Raw genomic sequence first — 18,198 nt, 5'->3', positions numbered from 1 at the left:
AGAGAGAGAGAAAGAGAGAGAGATGTAATTTTGGTGAAAGTACATATAGCCAAAGAGAAACCGTTTGAATAATTTCTCTAGTACAATTCAGAGACACTGGTTACATTAAGTTGGAGTATTACTCTCACTAACCTTTTCCAAATTATTCTGTCACCATTACCTCAAATTCACTGTCCAACCTTTTGAGTCAGTTTTCTTTCTAAAAACTGTTGCTATTTGGTTTGACTCTTGGAATTCAATAGCATCTCCTACAATGACTCAGTTGCAGTGAATTTCCTCTTCCTTATTTTCACTAAACATCAGGCATGTACCTTCCTGCTCATCTCTGCCACACCTCTACTCCTTCTCTCCACCTCTACCAAGCTCATCAGCCATTCAAAGGCCCAGCATTATTTCTCTTGCTATGCAATCTCCCTCTATTCCAACTCTGCTTTCACTAGCTATTTCACTTCTGCTTATGTTCTGTTTAGCACAAGGAGCAGTTGATGATGTACTATACCTATCTCTCCTTAATTATATATCACACATAATTTAGTATTTTATATATTCTTTTCTTCCCTAATTGTTTCAAGTCTTGTCAACCAGGCCATAATTTGTTCCTATTATTAGCGTTCTATGAGAAGTGCTATGATTTTTCCCCCCTACAAGCCCTGAGAGATTTCTAAACCTAGAGGAAAGGTATCAGAGGATTAACTAAAGGTTTTCACGTGTATCACAATAGCTTTCATTTCCACTGATGTTTAAAACAGGAGTAACTATACTTTCATGACAACAAGAAAGGTATGAATCAAACGTCAGAAATGCTGTTATAGATTATAAAGAGTAATTAACAGTTTGAAAATGCTTTACTTGAAAGATCTTTTAGAATCACTAGAGGGATGGATCAAAGTCTGGCATTTCCTTGAGGAAGACAAATCTTACAATGCAAGGCTTTTATAAAATTCAAGGTGGACACCTCATCAGAACCACCCAATGGCCATCATAAATGGCTCTGTCCTTTTCTTCCTTCTGTTCCTGCTGTCAGTGTGAATATAGGAAGCCTTGAGGAATATCTCTGTGGCCCATTTGCTTATCATGCCCATTTACAACCTTGAAGATGGCCCCCTCCTGTCATGGTGGAAGCTGGTCTGTGAAGGCAGCCTCACCACCCGGAAGTGGCTAGTTCCCAGCAGCAGGCACTGTACCTGTAGGCTGTAGAGCAGGTGTCCTTGTACTCCTGGAGCTTCACGCACACCATGTTGAGGAACTGGTCCGAGTACGCACTCAGGTCATGCATCAAGTTCATGAGGTCCTGCACAGTCTTCTCCACGATGATGGTGCTCTGGACAAGAAGAAGAGAGGCCAAGGATAATGAGGAGATCTTTGACTCCGTAACATGTAGAACAAAGAACTGCCATTCAAAGGTGTGAAGATTCAAGATGCTCAACTTCTCCTGGAAGGTTCTGACATCTGACAATATTAACTAACACCACCTCCAAGAGCAATAGTGTCTCTCTGGAGACTAAGGTGCGCCTGATACAGGCCACAGTCTTTGCAATCATTTGTTATGCATCAGAGAGTTGGACAATGACTAGGGAAGATAGAAGGAGAATTGATGCCTTTGAGCTGTGGTGCTGGAGAAGAGTATTGAATGTACCATGGACTGCCAAGAGAACAAACAGATTCATCCTAGAGAGGGTTAAATCAGGCTACTCCTTGGAGGCAAGGATTTTGGGGCTTCGTCTGACATACTTTGGACATGTTGTAAGGAGGGACTGGTCTTTGGAGAGGGACATCATGCTTGGTAGGGTGGGGGGACAGCGCAGGAGGGGAAGACCCTCTATGAGGTGGATTGATTCAGTGACTTGGGTAATCGGGATGGGTGTGTCAGAGGCCATGCGACTGGCACAGGATAGAGCAGGGTTTAGGGCTGCTGTACATAGGGCCGCTATGAGTCGCAAACAACACATAACAACAACAACCTCCAAGAACATCAGAGTATCTCCAATTGCTGTGGCCTTCTAGAGATAGGAGCAAATGCTTTTTTGTGGAAGGACATGGGATGGAGATTTTCAAATTGATTTCATGAGATTCTTGACACCCACAAGACAGCTCTGTGGCTTTTAAGAAAGAAAGAGGCTGAAGCCTGATTTATTGCCTTCAGGGCTCACCGAGAGACCTCTGACAGGCACCACAAAGCAGCAGGCTTTCATGATTTATTTTAAAAGTTTCAAAACCATCAATCTATTAGGAACAACAAAGACTAACATTTTGTATTGTGCCTTACGACTTGTAGGATGTTTTCCTGTACACAACATATGTTATCTCACTTAAGACTCACATATTAATCATGATAATAATAAACATTTATTGGTTTCTTACAAGTGCCAGGTGCAAAGCTAAGCACGATACCAGCTTTATCTCATTTAATCCTCTCGACAGTCCTGCGATTACTTTAAAGATGAGAAGCCAGGCTTAGATGACGCCACCAAAGCACAGGCTCCTACCTTTGTGCTTTTCACTGCGCCAGTGTGCCTCAGAGGAGGCCCCGAGCTCTCCAGGCTGCGGCCCAATTATGTACCCATTGTCGTAGGTGCAGTGGGGTCTGCCCTCACCCCTAGTGACCTTGAGCGTTCGGCACCATCCTCACAACCTCCACTGCGTTTCAGCCCATCCTTGAAGTCACTATATTAATGCATCTCACCGAGGATTTTCTCATTAGATCACTGTATTTCTTACTATTGTTACCAAGGTAGAGGCAAAATCCAAACAGAGTCCGGCAGATTTGAAACGGAATGAACCAGATGAACGAGTATACAAAATGTGGTTTGGACACACAATGGAGTAACACGTAAGCCATAAAGAGACGTGAAGTCTGATGCATGGACTGCCCGGGTACGGACTGACCTTGAAGGCACTATGCTGAGTGAAAAGAGTCCGTCACAAGATAAACATGAGAAATCAGCATTCAGAGAGAAACAGGGGCCATGAGCGCCTGCCGGGCTGGGCTGGAAGGGGGAAAGGGCAGACGTGGCTCAGGAGCTGCTGAGTTTCTGCTAACGATGGTGGGATAATTTGGAACAGAGCAGTGAGGGCGGCAGCACAACCTGAAGAAGGGAATCTGTGCCACTGACTGTGATATGTTGAAACCTGCAAACACTGTGTTGCATTTTCATCACAGTTAAGAGAAAACTAAGTATCCTAAGAAAGTAAGCAGCCCATCTTCTAGCTACAGCCTGACAATACCGTACAGCGAATTGGTGTATTATCTGAAAAGAGGCGTATTAAGTAAACACTACATCTGCCACAGAAAGAAGACTGGGCTGCTTAAACCCCTGGTTCATGTCTCCTTATTAAAAGGAGCAGAATGATACTGGAGTGAATATTAATCACATGCTTAGCAGCTTGGAATCCTCTGGTCAATAGCTGGTTTGTTGAATATGTATTTATAGACAATTACAGGGGCTGGGCTTGTCTAAGTCATGGAAGGAGACATTTTTAAAAGGCTCTTCTGTCTGACAGTGATTCACAGGACTCAGGGCCATTTAACATTCACCAACTCCAGACTATGGGGTTCAGGGTTTAAGGTTTCAATATTTTTTCCTGTCCCCCAAAAAGAAGAGCTAAGCAGGTACAACTTTCCTTAACACGAGGGGGATTAGCTCCTGTTCTTAGTTCTGTTTATCGCATACTTATTAACATTATCTGGAAGGACAGGCTTCCTCGTCTTGTCTTCCTCCCCTTCCCTCTACCAGAAAAGGAAGGTTATTAGTTTATAAGGCAAACCTCATAGGATCCCAAATTACAGCCTCCACAGAATCCCCACAAGTTCAACTTCCTCTTCTGTATTGATTTTAAGATTAAAGCGGTGCAGCTTCTTCCTGATCCATAATCCTGCATTTGTGTGTGAGTGACAGGAATTGATTCTGTTCAGCTACATGTCCCCAAGCTCCTAAAAAAGAACCTGAAATCCTCACCCCAATTCAGAGCTCAGGCTCTTCCTAAGACGTGGGCCGCAATTAATAAAGGAGCTTCCAGCCGTCCTCAAAGTCGGTTTAAAAATCTACCCCAGTGCTGAGTGGTGGGCAGGTGAGAGGCTGGCTGGCTGGGAGGGAAGGGCCGGCTCTCCACCCAGTCTGCCTCTGAGAACCACCTCTCCGGGAGGTCAGAGCAGTCTCTTCCTTTGTTATGACCCAGTGATCCAAAGGCTCGTGTGCCCTTTGAGTGCCCTGTGTTTGTGGGTTCAATCACTGCCCTGGCATTTTCATACAGAGAACATAGGACAATTGTCCCTATGTCACCTCAGGTGCACCTGATCACCTGGTTAGAACACCAGCATATTGAAAAGGGAGGCCTGCATTTTTCTTTTTCTTTTGTTCACCATCCCAAGCCCTCATCATTTCCCGCCTCACTTGTTTCTAACTTGTGCAGGTCTCCAGGACAATAAACCACACTAAGGGTGCAAATCCACAAAGAGGAACCGTGCTCTGCATGCCATCCACGTAGGGGACGTGAAAGGGCTCTCTCTGGTGGTACAGTGTGCAATGTGGGTCAGACTGGGAGCCACGCGGGTGATGGAACTGCTGATGTCTCTGCATTTTGGAGGCTCCAGGGCCTCCATGGGTTTGGTCTGAGCGTGGCAACGCTGGAGAGTAAGCACAACAGTGTGATGTGAAGGCACTGGCTTGGGGGTGCAGCCCCCTCAGGGGTTCTCTGATCTGATCCTGCTGCCCCTCTTCTGTGCTGTCAGCAGAACCTAGTCATCATTTTAGCTGCAGGCCCCTCTGCACAGTCCCCTGAGCTAGAGGCTGGGGGAGGCAGATGCGCCCAGGCAAGGGATGATTACAATGCTGTGGCTTAATTCTAATGGCCGTGCGCAGCTCGGCGCCTATGTGATGCTCTATGATTACATACAATTTTCCAGCTATTTGCCTGGTTTACCTTGTCATGGTGGCACTCTCCATAATCAATCACTACATTCTCTTCAAGGAAAATGACACTGTGGCTTGCCAAATGATTGGTATTTTTATGGGGAGGAAAAAAAGTTCCCATTTCTCAAGAACTTACAACAATTTCCAAATCAGTGGCTCCGACAAATAAATGCTGAAAATATCAAATTTCTAACAAGGTCCATCCTCTTGGACTTTATTTGATCACTTTAGCACTGCAAACGGTGTTACTGAGTTGTTGCTAATTTGGGGATTTGCACATGTTGTAGATGACAGCTTCGTAATAAGGAACACCCAGATTTCAATTACTCTAATTTCTATCATGCACCTTGCAAATGATTTGTATTTGTTTAGAAACAGCTCAATTCACATTTCTTGTAACTTGTTTCCAGGTAATGAAGTCTGGCATGACATGAAAATGAGACAAATATAGAAGGGAAAAAATGTCCAGGGTTGTGGATGCAATAAAACAACACATATTACCGTGGAAAATAAACAACTAAAGTTTATTACAAGAATATACTACCAATCTAAAATAAGAATCAAGTATATAAGAAGTAGTTCTTTGCTCCCAAATGGGAGAAGAAAAAAAAAGGTGAATAAATTAGTGAATTAATGAAGATGACCTTACCTTGGAGACTTTGCCTACCATGCCCCCAAAATGGGATCAGGCAGCATAATATTAATATCAATATTACAGAAACTGTCTAAATAATTGGGAAAAGGTTGAGTTACAGAAAATGGAAGTGGTTTCCTCTAAGACATTTACACACTCCCACATCATTTGTGACCCTCAAAGAGGTGTATTTGTGGTTCTCAATCTTCCTCTAATTTACTGAATTAAAGAAAGCATATTTCACATCTTCTTACATACAATCTACTGCCACAGGGCTACTCAGAACATGGTCTGAGGACACTTCTCCAGTTCTCCAAGTACAGAGGTAAGGACCGAGGCCTAGTGTAGGGAAACAGCATGTCTGAGGACATGTAAAACGTGTGAGGTGGGAACAGGGGGATAATTCAGCTTTCTCACCTCTCAGTCCATCCCCTTCCCCACGTGCCAAGCCTCTGCCACCTCCTTGGCAGCTCCACGCATCCAGCCTGGCTCCAGGCAGTCTGGACTTGGCGCATCCAGGCCGATTCCCGCCTTTGGTTTTCCTCTTTCTGTGTCTGGAGCGCCCTTCCTGCTCAGCTTTGGGGAGTTATCTGCAGTCAGCTCAGGTGCTAGCCGCTGGGACTTAGCGGCCCTTCTCCTGTGCCACCATGACGTCTTCTCTTAACCACTGGTTCAATCCACGGCTGTCTCTACTGGAAAGCCATTTATTCTGATCAACAGCTCCGCATTTATCTTCCTATCCCTGCCACACAGCAAGGTATCTAGCATATTACAGGTGCTCAAGAAATGTTTATTAAATGGATTAATGCGCATGCACAGTTCATTCAGAACAGATGAATTGCAGAGACTTGGTATCATCATAATGCAAACAGCCCCATTTAGTAAGGTGTAAGCTATCCTTCATACTGTATTAAACAGACACACACAATCAGAGCACTTGCAGAGGAGTCCATTATGAACTCACAGTGACCCCTAGAACTGCCCAACAGTGGCTTCTCAGGGGCGAATGTTTGTGGAAATAAACTGAAAATCTTTGAATGAACTCAAACCATCAACCATCTGTTACCAGCGCAGCCTGTTAACAATTTGGATTACCCAGGATCTCCTATTCTTGTATTTGCTGTTGTATCATCAAGTTGGAAGCAGCTCAGAGCTGACCCTCCAGTGGGTTTTCAGAGGGAGTAAATTGAACAGGAGGATTAAAACTACACACTTTTGTGTTGCAGCACAATCCCTCACATCTAAGCCCCCGGAGCTCCCTCTCCCTATGTTACTGTGTCTTATTTCCCACAGTGTAAAGTTCTAAGCATTTATTGTGGCTGAAGGTCTTACATTTTTCTAGAAAAACATCTGGTGAAAACATGACAGATGGAGAAAAGATTGAGGTTTCTCAGTGATCTGATTTTACTTGGATTCACAATCAGCGCCAATGGAAGCAGCAGTCAAGAAATCAAAACACATGCTGCATTCGGAAAATTTTCTAGGAAGGACCTCTCCCGCAAGGATGTTCTCCCTAAAGAACATCAGATGAAAGACTAAGGTGCACCTGATTTAAGCCATGGCATTTTCAATTGCTTCCCATGCATCCAAAAGTTGGACAATGGATAAGGAAGACCAAAGAAGAACCAATGCCTTTGACCTGTGGTGCTGGAGAAGAGGAGTGAACTTGGATTGCCAAAAGAACTGAGAAGTCTGCCCTGGAGGAAGGGCAGCCAGGGTGTCCCTATGAGACAAGAATGGTGTCTGTCTGTCTCACAAACATGTTATCAGGAAGAGCCAGTTCTTGGAAAAAGACATTGCTGGGAAAGGTGGAGGAGGGTCATCAAAAGAGAGGAAGACCCTCAATGTGATGGACTGACACAGTGACTGGAGCAAAGGGCTGAAAAATGCCAGAGACTGTGAAGATAGCACAGGTAAGGACATTCTCTGATCTGTTGTTCGTAGGGTCTCTATGAGTCAGGGGTGGCTCAACGGCACCTAACAACAATTTTACCTAATTTCATTTCTTCCCCTGATGGCAATCCATCGTGGTGTAACTAAATGTACCTGTTTCAATGTTTAAAAACCCATAAATAAATTCACAAAATGGGGAGGGGGGAGACCAAGCACAAACATTAAGCTGTTGGAAAATGCCATCTCTATGTTGGTCCATTAGCCCCTGACCAGCCCTGGGTGGACTACTGATGTTAAAAGGACTCAGAGTTCTGGAAAACTCCATTAGAAAGAAATTTCCAGAAAATACTGGCAGGTTAAGTCTGTCCATCACCTCGGAACTGCCCTTCTGTCCCCAGCACACGCGCTACTGCGGAGTGAGGGCTTCCCTAACGTTTGATGATGACTATAATGGCTGTGTTTATTGGGACATATTCACCCACAAGGCAGCGGAACCTGTCACACCATACTGCCCTTCCAATTACCATCAGCACTAAGAGGTAGCTGGCTGTAAACCATGGCAGCAAGTACTGCGACGACAGTAATGACAGAAGCAAACAGGGAGCCTCCGTTCAGCTTTTTACATCTTTGTCTTGATCGATGTGTTGGCTGAAACACTTCCAGTCCGCTCCTTTTCTCAGCCGGCAGGGAAAGGACTGCACTCAGGAGCTGCGGCCTGGGCACTGCCGCCTTCCTCCTTCTCTGAAGCATCCTCCACGCTGTTAAGCAGAGTGTCCTAAAACGGCGCGTCTAGCTCAGGAAGGACGGCATGTGTCCGTGAGATGAATGGGGGCGGTTACAGGAGTCTGTAAGGAAAGCAATGCTCACAGCACAGAAACTGCCTAATTCGGCCCACAGCGTTCTCCACAGTGATGGCTTTTAAAAAGACTTCTGCGTGCAACAACAGGGGTGGCTCTCGCAGATATGCCGAGCGAAGGAGTCAGATACCGAGTCAGGTTCCGGGGTGTACACTGTGTGGTTGCATCTGTGTGCAGATCGAGAGCAGCGGACGTCTCTGTACTAAGATCTGGCAGGGATGCGTGGTCCTGACTGGGGAGGAGAGGAACTTCCAGGTGTTGTAATATCTTGATTGGGCAGCTGTTGTTGTTACGTGCCGTCGAGTCACTTGTGACTCATAGCGACCCTATGTACAACAGCCCTAAACCCTGCTCTATCTTGTGCCAATTGCACTGCCTCTGACACACCCATCCCGATTACCCCAGTCACTGAATCAATCCACCTCATAGAGGGTCTTCCCCTCCTGCGCTGTCCCTCCACCCTCCCAAGCATGACATCCTCTCCAAGGACTGGTCCCTCCTTGCAATGTGTCCAAAGTATGTCAGACGAAGCCCCAGAATCCTTGCCTCCAAGGAGTAGCCTGGTTTAACCCTTTCCAGGATGAATCTGTTTTCTTAGCAGTCCAGAGTACATTCAATACTCTTCTCCAGCACCACAGCTCAAAGGCATCAATTCTCTTTCTATCTTCCCTAGTCATTGTCCAACTCTCTGATGCATAACAAGTGACTGCAAAGACCATGGCCTCTATCAGGTGCACCTTAGTCTCCAGAGATACGCCATTGCTCTTGAGTACTTTAGAGAGGTCCCTAACAGCAGACTTTCCCATCGCAATACTTTTTTTATTTCCTGGGCAGCTGTTAGAAGAATATATTATTATTGTTGTTGTTGTTGTTGTTGTGTACCTTCGAGTCACAACTGACCTATTTATAGCTGACCCTCCAGTGGATTTTCAGAGGCAGTTAGTCGCACGGGAGGAGACTGCCCATCCTTCTCCTGTGAAACAGCTGGTGGATTTGAATGGCATTCCTTCAGAATTGTTGCGCAGATTCTTACCCTTAAACCAATTCCTTTTACTTAAACTTTGTGCCATTTACAATTTGTAGGGCAGACATGCAAAGAAACAATTTGGTGGTGCTATCTGGTCATGTCGCCTCCCCACCTCATTCCTTTTTCCTACACTAGACCCACAGTGGGGCTCCATGACGTCTCCACCTGCTCCACTTTACTTCTCCAGCATCTAGCCCCCTGGGTCTCCTTCATGGTTTGTTCTCATTTTCAGGATCCATTCAACTACCTGCAGCGCTCCAGCCCTGGACCTTCCCATGGCTTAGTTTTTCTTTTTTCTTTCAAGTCTCAGTTGGAAAGTTCTTTGTGTGGGAAGTTTTTCCCCCACACCTTCACCATGGCAGATTAGAGCTCTATGCTATAGAAACACTGTCATGGACTGGCCTGTGTCCTTCTGAAATTTACGTTCATGTCCTAACTCCGATCACCTACGTATGGAAACTTGTTTGGAAAGTGGGTGTTTGCAGGCACTGCTGGGCTACCGGGAAGGTTAGCATGTTGAAGGCTGAGGATGTCTCCTGCCACTGGAGAGAAAGATGGTGAAACAAAGGCGGGGCATCTCGGAATCCTAATACTAAAGGTGAAAGCAATCACATGCCCTTAAAAAACAAAACAAAACAAAAAAACCACCCACAAAAAACACCCAAGGGCCTGTCAGGAGTGTGAAGCTAGGTGTGGAAAGCAGGCCTCTGATGCCCTGTGGTCTGAGATGATGAATAGGGCATCAAAACGAATCAATCACTGCAGTTGGTTGTTTATTGAGTCTATAAAATTCCATGAAGAGAGACAGTTGGAAGAAACTCATTTTTCACTCTTTGAGGTGGCTATGAAAACAATTTTTTTTCTTCTTCTTCTAAATGGGTAAATCAAGAAAAAGAATCATGCCTTTGCTCCGTCTCCTGGTAGGATTGCATTCAGCATTCCCTCCATCCAGACAGAGCTTCTTTAAGGAAGTATGCCAGCCAAGGAATGAAGAAGACACAACTGAAGAATTGGAGAATCATTTTATAGTCCTTAACAACCTGTGTTACGCAGATGACACAACCCTGCTTGCTGAAACTGAGGAGGACCTGAGGCATTTGCTGCAGAAAGTCAAGGACTGCAGCCTTCAATATGGATTGAAATTCAACATCAAGAAAACAAAGATTCTCACTACTTGGCCAATTGGCAGTATGATGATAGACGGTGAAGAGATTGAGGCTGGTAACAGCTTCAGTTTGCTTGGCTCCTCAATCAACACTCTTGGTACCAGCAGCCAGGAAATCAAAAGACAAATTGCATTGGGCAAGTTTGCTGTCAGGAACCTCTCCAGAGTACTGAAGAGTACCACTATTAGTCTGGAGACTAAGGTGTGCCTGATCCAGGCCACGGTCTTCATAAAGAAAGCTGGACAATGACTAGGGATGATAGAGGGAGGTGTTTGATGTCTTCGAGTTGTGGTGCTGAAGAAAAGTACTGAATATAACATGAACTGCTAGGAGAACAATCAGGTTCATCCTAGAGAGGATGAGACCAGGCTGCTCCCTGGAGTCCAGGATTCTGAAGCTTCATCTGACATACTTGGGGCATGTTGCAGAGAGGGACCAGTCCTTAGAGAGGGACATCATGCTTGGCAGTCGGAGGACAGCACAAGAGAGGAAGACCCTGTATGAGGGTGAGTGTGTTGGAGACGATGAGGTTGGTTCAGGATAGAGCACGGTTCAGAGCTGTTGTACATAGGGTTTTATAAATCACAAACGACTTGATGGCACTTAAGCAACAAAAACAATTTAAAAAAATGATGATTATCAACTAATACCAAAGCAAAGAGATGAAAATTTAGAGGTGAATGAATACTGCCACTGCCCCAAAATGACCCCCACGGCCCCCTTTCCAGATCACTTTCTGGCCTCACAGAGAGACCATAACAGCTCAATGGAGGGGCAGAACTCTCGTCCTGAGGGTGTCAATCTTGGCATCATAATATGAGGAAGCCAGTTCTCATGTCTATGATGCATCATGAATTAGAACATTACCACTGGTGTATAAAACACTTTACATAGATTATACATAAAACAAGCTCAAAATTTAAAAACATAAAAACTATCCAATATAGAAGAGTTTCTAGAGAACAGATAGAAAGACAACCAAATTCTAATCCCCTATTTACTGCTGAGTGCATCAAGGGTCCCCTCTATTAGGTGAAACAAGCCAATGGGTAACTCATCCACTCCTTGGGCCTTATTGTTTGCTGATGCCTTCAACGCAGCTTCAGCCTCCTCTTTCATTACCATTGGCTCCTGCTCATATGGGACTTCCTGAAACTTTTCAGTGTCAGTCAGTTACTTCTGTTTGGTACAGTGACTCTGTGTATTCCTTCCATTTTCTTTTGATGCTTTCTTGGTCATTTAGTATATTGCCCATAGCCTCTTACAATATTGGTGACACAAGGTTTAAATTTGTTTTTCAGTTCTCTCAACTTGAGAAATGCAGAGCAAGTTCTTCCCTTTTTATTCTCCAATTCCAACTCTCTGCACAGTCCATTACAATACTTTGACTTGCCCTCTTGAGCTGCCCTTTGAACTCTTCTGTTCTACTTTTTCATTTCAACATGTCTCCCTCTTTGTTTTGGCTTCTCAATGCTCTAGTGCAACTCTCAGAGTCTCTTCTGACATCCACTTTGGCTTTTTCTTTCTCTTCTATCTTTGTAATGGTCTTTTGCCCTCTTCATGGATAAGAGCCTTGATATCTTCCCACAACTCATCTAGTCTTCGATCACTGCTGATCAATGCTTCAAACCTATTCTTAAAATGAAATATGGATGGAATAGATTCAAGGTCATATTTTGTTTCTTTTGGACTTGTTTCAATTTTCTTCAGCCTCAGTTTAAGCTTGTACATGAATAATCGATGGTCTATGCCTGTCTATGCTAGGAAGTTTAGAGAACAGTGTCTGGTCAATAGTTTGAAAGAGGTTCATATTTGTTCCCATTCCCAAGAAAGATGATCCAACAAAATGTGGAAACTATCGAACAATATAATTAATATCACATGAAAGCAAAATATTGCTGAAGATCATTCAAAAATGGCTAGAATAGCTCATAGATAGGGAACTGCCAGAAGTTCAAGCAGGATTTAGAAGAGGCCATGACACCAGGGATAGAATTACTGATGTCAGATGGATCTTGACTGAAAGTAAAGTATACCAGTAGAATGCCTATTTGTGCTTTAGTGACTATGCAAAGGCATTTGACTGTATGGATCATAACAAGTTATGGACAACATTGAGAAAAACGGGAATCTCAGAGCACTTAATTGTGCTTATGTGAAATCTGTACCTAAACCAAGAGGCTGTTGAGTGAACAGAACAAGGGAATACTTAACTACATGGTTTAAAATTAGAAAGTGAGTGTGTCAGAGTTGTATTCTCTCTATCTATTATTAAAAATTATTAAATTGTTCAAGAAGCTGGACTTTAAGAAGAAGAATGTGGCATCAAGATCTGAGGAAGACTCATTAATAACTTGTGTTATACAGATGACACAACCTTACTTGCTTAAAGTGAGGAGGACTTGAAGCACTTGTTGCAGAAGATCAAAGAATAAAGCCTTCAGTATGATGGACTGCATCTCAACATCAAGAAAACAAAAATTCTCACCACTAGACTGATGGGCAACATGATAAATGGGGAAAAGGTTTAAACTGTCAACAACTTCATCTTATTTGGCTCTACAGTTAACTCTCTTGGTACCAGCATTCAGGAAATTAAGACAACTATTGCACAAGAAAGTCTACAGTTAGGGACCTTTCCAAATTACTGAGGAGTAATGATGTCAGTTTGAGGACTAAGGTGTGTCTGATTCAGGCTAAAGTCTTTCTGATCACTTGCTATGCATCTGAGAGCTGTACAATAAATAAGGGTGACAGAAGAAGAATGGATACCTTTGGGCTGTGGGATGGGAGAAGAGTGCTCAATATCCATGAACTGCCAAAACAAGAAACAAATATGTCTTAGATAAAGTACAGCCAGAGTGCTCTCTGGAGGCAAAGATAATGAGGCTTGGTCTCACATACTTTGAGCGTGTTGCTAGGAGGGGCAATCTCTGAGAGAGATACATGATGCTTAGAAAGGCAGACGATCGACAAAGGAGAGGAAGACCCTCGACCAGGTGGAGTGACACAGTGATTGCAGCAATGCGCTGTGTGTGTCAGGAAGTGTGAGGATGGCACAGGACAGGACAGGGTTCAGACCTGTTGTTAATCACGTTGCAATAGGTCATAGTCAACTTGATGGCACACAACAACAACAACCCCAAGCTGACTTTAAGGAGCCAGGTAGAATACCAAAATACTCTGGAGTCTTTTAACCACTATTTTTTGTGGTTTCTAATAAAAACAAAAACCCTAGTCAAAAATAAGTTAATCTCTCTTGGCAGTCTGTGGGAAAGATCAAGAAATGGGGACTGACTGTGGAGAAATGACTACAGCTTCAGTGGAAAGGCTGATGGGACCAAAGTCAGGGTTAGCAGGACTGGGGTGTGTGGTGAGGGAAGAGAGACTCAATGCCAGACCACTGGCTGCACATGGAGTGTCTGAAGCTCACACCCAGAGGGGACGGAGCCCAAGAAGCAGCAGAGATTGGTCTCTAGGCTATTCTGGATGGGCAGCCTTCTAGGGGGCACAGGCCAGCCCAATACCAGCCACCAACAAACTCTTCATTCCTAGTGGGAAGCCGGACAGGGTTCTTATCCCTTCTCATGTTCCTGACACCCTGGCCTCTTTATTCTCCCAGGCCTGGCCCCCAGGACAACGGAGGAAACAACAGAAGCCCAAGGCTGCCATGTAGTTTCAGGCTCACAGTTGAACCTGTCTGAATTTTCTCCTTCTGAAATTATGACACTTAAGCATCATTTCCCATGCCTGGCTAACAGCACCAGAGAATTTTCTAGCATCCCTCTTCCTGAGAACTTAGGGACTTTGCAAATATCTCAATCAATAGCCCAGCAGATTGTGAGAAAGTGGAGCAGTCATTACCAACCCTATTTTCTAGCACGTCTAACACTTAAAGCAGTTTCAAGGAACAAATATAACACTTAAGGAGAGCTTTTCAGAGAATTCCAGAACACCAAGCTGCCACCAAAGGGTTTTAAATGCTTTCATTTCTTTGACTTCCTCAACTCCTCCTCCCCCTCCGACTGGTTTCTGTCATGTAGGAAAGCATTTTCAGCCTCTGAAACCCCTCGCTTGAAGTAGTGATAGTATTCATGCATTTTATGTGATTATCTTGTCCTTTTGAAGATTACAAGTCCTCCACCACTCTGCTCAGCGCCAAGAACAATCCAGCCCCAAAATGCAGTGAGCAAAGTCTTTACAGTTTCGTTCTTTGCTAGGTAGGGCAGGGTCTGCTCTGCAAGAGGAGCTGGGGACCCAGGACGGGGCACGATTCATCAGGGAAACATTCTAAATCTATAAATCAACATGTCAGAGGAGGAAGGCCGGCGGACCCAGTGGGAAACGCGTGCTCCGTGCACATTTGTTCCGCTCCGTGCAGGCTCACCTGTCTTGGGTGGCAGGCACCATATAATAATCAATTATGCTGACACGTTTCCCTACAAATCGTTTCAGCCTGAGTTACTCTTGCACCTTAGAGGTGAGAGCTGGAGTCCTCTGCGGAAGGAGAATGAGCAGGGAGCTTGGCTTCCAGGAAAACAGAACATATGGAGCTGTTTTGGGCGGAGAGTGTGCAAGCAAGCCTCCAAGGGTGCACATGCAACGGAAGCGTGTTCAAAGCAGAGAACCGCTCAGACAGGCTTCGTGCTGGGAGAGAAATAACAACACGACTAGTGGATCTTCAAAGGAGCTCGGACTTTTAAAAATGAAACCTGGGGTCAATGTAACTGTTCTATATGACTTTCCAAGGAGCTCTGGTCGTGCAGTGATTTAAAACCCGCCTGACAGCCAAGGGTTGGCAGTTCAAACCCACCACCAGCCACTCCATGGAAGAAAGATGAGGAAGTCTGCTTCCACAAAGACTTACAGCGTTGGGGAGCCTAATGTGTCCACCTCTGAGGTCACCAGGAGTTAGAATTTCACTCAATGGCAATGAGTTTGGATGGACAATCTTTCTATGCTGAGAAAACCACGGTACATTGCTGGGCGAAAACCAAGCCACCAGGAGACAGGAGCCAGAGCCACAAACATCATTTTAGCACTGGCTGGTCTGGAGCTGAGCAAGGGGCTGTCTTTCCTGCACTCTTCACTGTGATGCGGGCAGGCCAGGGACTGGGCTTCCACGCACCTTCCAAGGTTGAGGAGATGGGTCATTCTCCTTAACCTTCTGAGATTTTACTTACAGTAGCACATTATTTATGAAGAATGAAGACAGAGGTCTAAATGGGACTGGACATCACTGTAATGCACTCTGGAGGACTAAAGGCATGGCCTCCCACCAAATCTGTGCGACAGGAACGGTTTAGAACAGCCTACACAGAGCATGAGGCAGCCGCTCTCCTTCCCCGCCCAGGAACAGTCAGCCCCTGGCTATCACCACACTGAAGCTCCAACATATTTCCTTCTAGGACCATCTATTCACACAGGACACATCTACACACCACCATTAAGGATGCAGGCAACACTCGGAACAAACACGAATTTCTCGAAATTCTTCTAATTTCACCTGTAGGACCAGGGGAAGGGGACTGGCTCAATGTAGGTCCAATTTCTCATTTTGGCAGTTAAGTAGGCTTAAAAGAAAACAAAACCGGTCATGTACAGAATCCGTGTCTTCATGAAAATATAGATAATAAAAAATTAGGTGTAAATTTTGTCAGAAAGTAAAGTCCTTAATAAGAAAGTAGACAATTCTCCTTCCCCTTGTCTCTGTCAAATACACACATACACACACACACACACACACACTCTCTCTCTCTCTCCACCTTCTAATACATACCTATAGTCATCCTAACTCACACACATGCACAAATTCATTCTAATAAACATATTCATCCTTTGTAACATATACATTCTTTTTCTGTATTATACATTTTTATTTTCTTTATAAGACACACACACACACACACACACACACACACACTTTTTTATTCTCTTGGTCTGGAGCACATACTTCTCTCTCTCAAACACACAGAGTCACTTTCCTCTTTCAAACACACACACACACTCTCTCTCTCTCCTCCCTCCTTTCCTCTCTTTCTTCCCCGCCCCCTTGACCTTTTCTGAGAACCACATCTTGGACTGGCCGGCCTAGGTGGGTGGAGTTGCCTTGGGGGACTACAGCTGTAGGAGACAGATAATTGTCCAGAGGAATTCGTGGGTGTCACTACCACAGTGCAGGTTTTGAGGAGCTCTACCAGCTGACACATATGCCAAAGGGCACGGTGCAGTGGCTGTGACAGTTTAACTCTGGGACTGAGTGGATGAGGGGTGTTGCTTTATGTGGAAGTCATCATTCTGCTGAATTATTTTCTAGTCTTTCTAGATGAGAAGGAGGACAGGCTCTTATTTAAAACTACTAAAATATGTATAAATGTGTGTGTGTGTGTATATATCAAGTTATATATTACACGCACATACACACTAAATCAGAGGACTGGTGGCTTAGTGATAAGAAATTGCACTGCCAATACAAAGTAACACAGTTTGAATCCACTAGCTGCTCCATGTGGGAAGGTGGGAAGTCTCCTCCTGTGCAATTTACTGCCTCAAAAAACCTGCTGGAGGATCAGCTATGAGTCGGTTTCCGATTCTACAGAACACAACAATACCATAAATGAAATTATACAGAGTCTGCTGTCACAAGATTATCTTTAGGTTCAGTACAACAATTTTTTTTATCATAGTCAACAGTATTCGCTGGGTTTGTCTTTAAAATTCCATAGGGCTCTCGGGCCAAATTTATTAATAAGAGAATGAACATTCTTTAAGTGACACAGCACTTGTTTGTCTATTTGCTGTACTGAATAACTTGGAGTTACCAATTATTGTGCCATAGCTGTGTCAAATGTCATGATGGTTACTCATCATGGACACTGTTTGGAGGAGCTTCCAGATTGATTCAGGTTTAGAAGGAGGAGTGGCATCCACTTTCTATGTCAGATGCCTCTGGAAAGTCCATAAACTCCATAAACATAAAGACATGATGTTAATTATAGAATAGAGTTTTCAGATCTTCTGTTCATAGGGTTGCTATGCAGTCTACTTGACAACACTTGACCACTGCTAAGAGATACTAGTTTTGTTATATTTTGGAGGAACATTCTTCCACTCTGTACATCACTGCTTGTCAATTTGCTGTACTGAAGTAATCTGGGTTGCTGTGATGCCGAATCTGTGCCTTTGGGGTATCAAAAGCCATTATGGTTTACCACTGTGGACAGTGTTTGGTGGAGTTCCCAGTCGTAGGACAGGTTTGGAAGCAGGAGTGGAATCCACTTCCTAAACCACATGCCTATGAAAACCCTATGAATTTAGAGAAACTTATAGAAAGGCATTAGGTCTTTTGTTCATGGAATTGCTATGAGTCGTGCTCAACTCGACGGCAATCAACAACAATAATGACAATAACTCTAACTATACAATGGATACAAATACAACTCTGAATGAAATTGTGAAATTGTTCAACAGTCCCTTCCTACAGGTGACTCAGGCAGCACTAAGAACACGCAGATGTCATTTGGAAAGGAAACTCGAATGATCCATAAAATTACCACAGTCCCCATGTAACAGAAAACAAAAGAGCCCGCCGCAAAACACAGAACATTCAAATCGTTTTAATAGTTTCTCATTTTGTCCCTGTTAAGCCCTCTGTTCCTTTTATCACAAAGATTTTTTTTTAAATGAAAAGTAGAATGTCCCCGCTGCCCAT

At 44.2% G+C, this 18,198-nt stretch overlaps 1 protein-coding gene across 1 annotated transcript in view; it reads right to left on the bottom strand.

The window, feature by feature from the left end:
• Nucleotides 1-18,198, bottom strand: part of EXOC4 (exocyst complex component 4) — an 877,780-nt gene that overhangs the window by 175,345 nt on the left and 684,237 nt on the right. Inside the window, exon 12 of the mRNA XM_006887139.1 lies at nt 1,185-1,321. Within this exon, the coding sequence (XP_006887201.1) occupies nt 1,185-1,321 (137 nt within the window). The remainder of the gene's footprint in view (nt 1-1,184; nt 1,322-18,198) is intronic.

The sequence above is a fragment of the Elephantulus edwardii genome, unplaced genomic scaffold (genome assembly GCF_000299155.1).
Source record: "Elephantulus edwardii isolate Elephantulus edwardi_28Jun2011 unplaced genomic scaffold, EleEdw1.0 scaffold00055, whole genome shotgun sequence".
NCBI lineage: Eukaryota > Metazoa > Chordata > Mammalia > Macroscelidea > Macroscelididae > Elephantulus > Elephantulus edwardii.
Note: the sequence above shows the minus strand (reverse complement) of the source record. Positions and strands in the feature narration are given on the sequence as shown.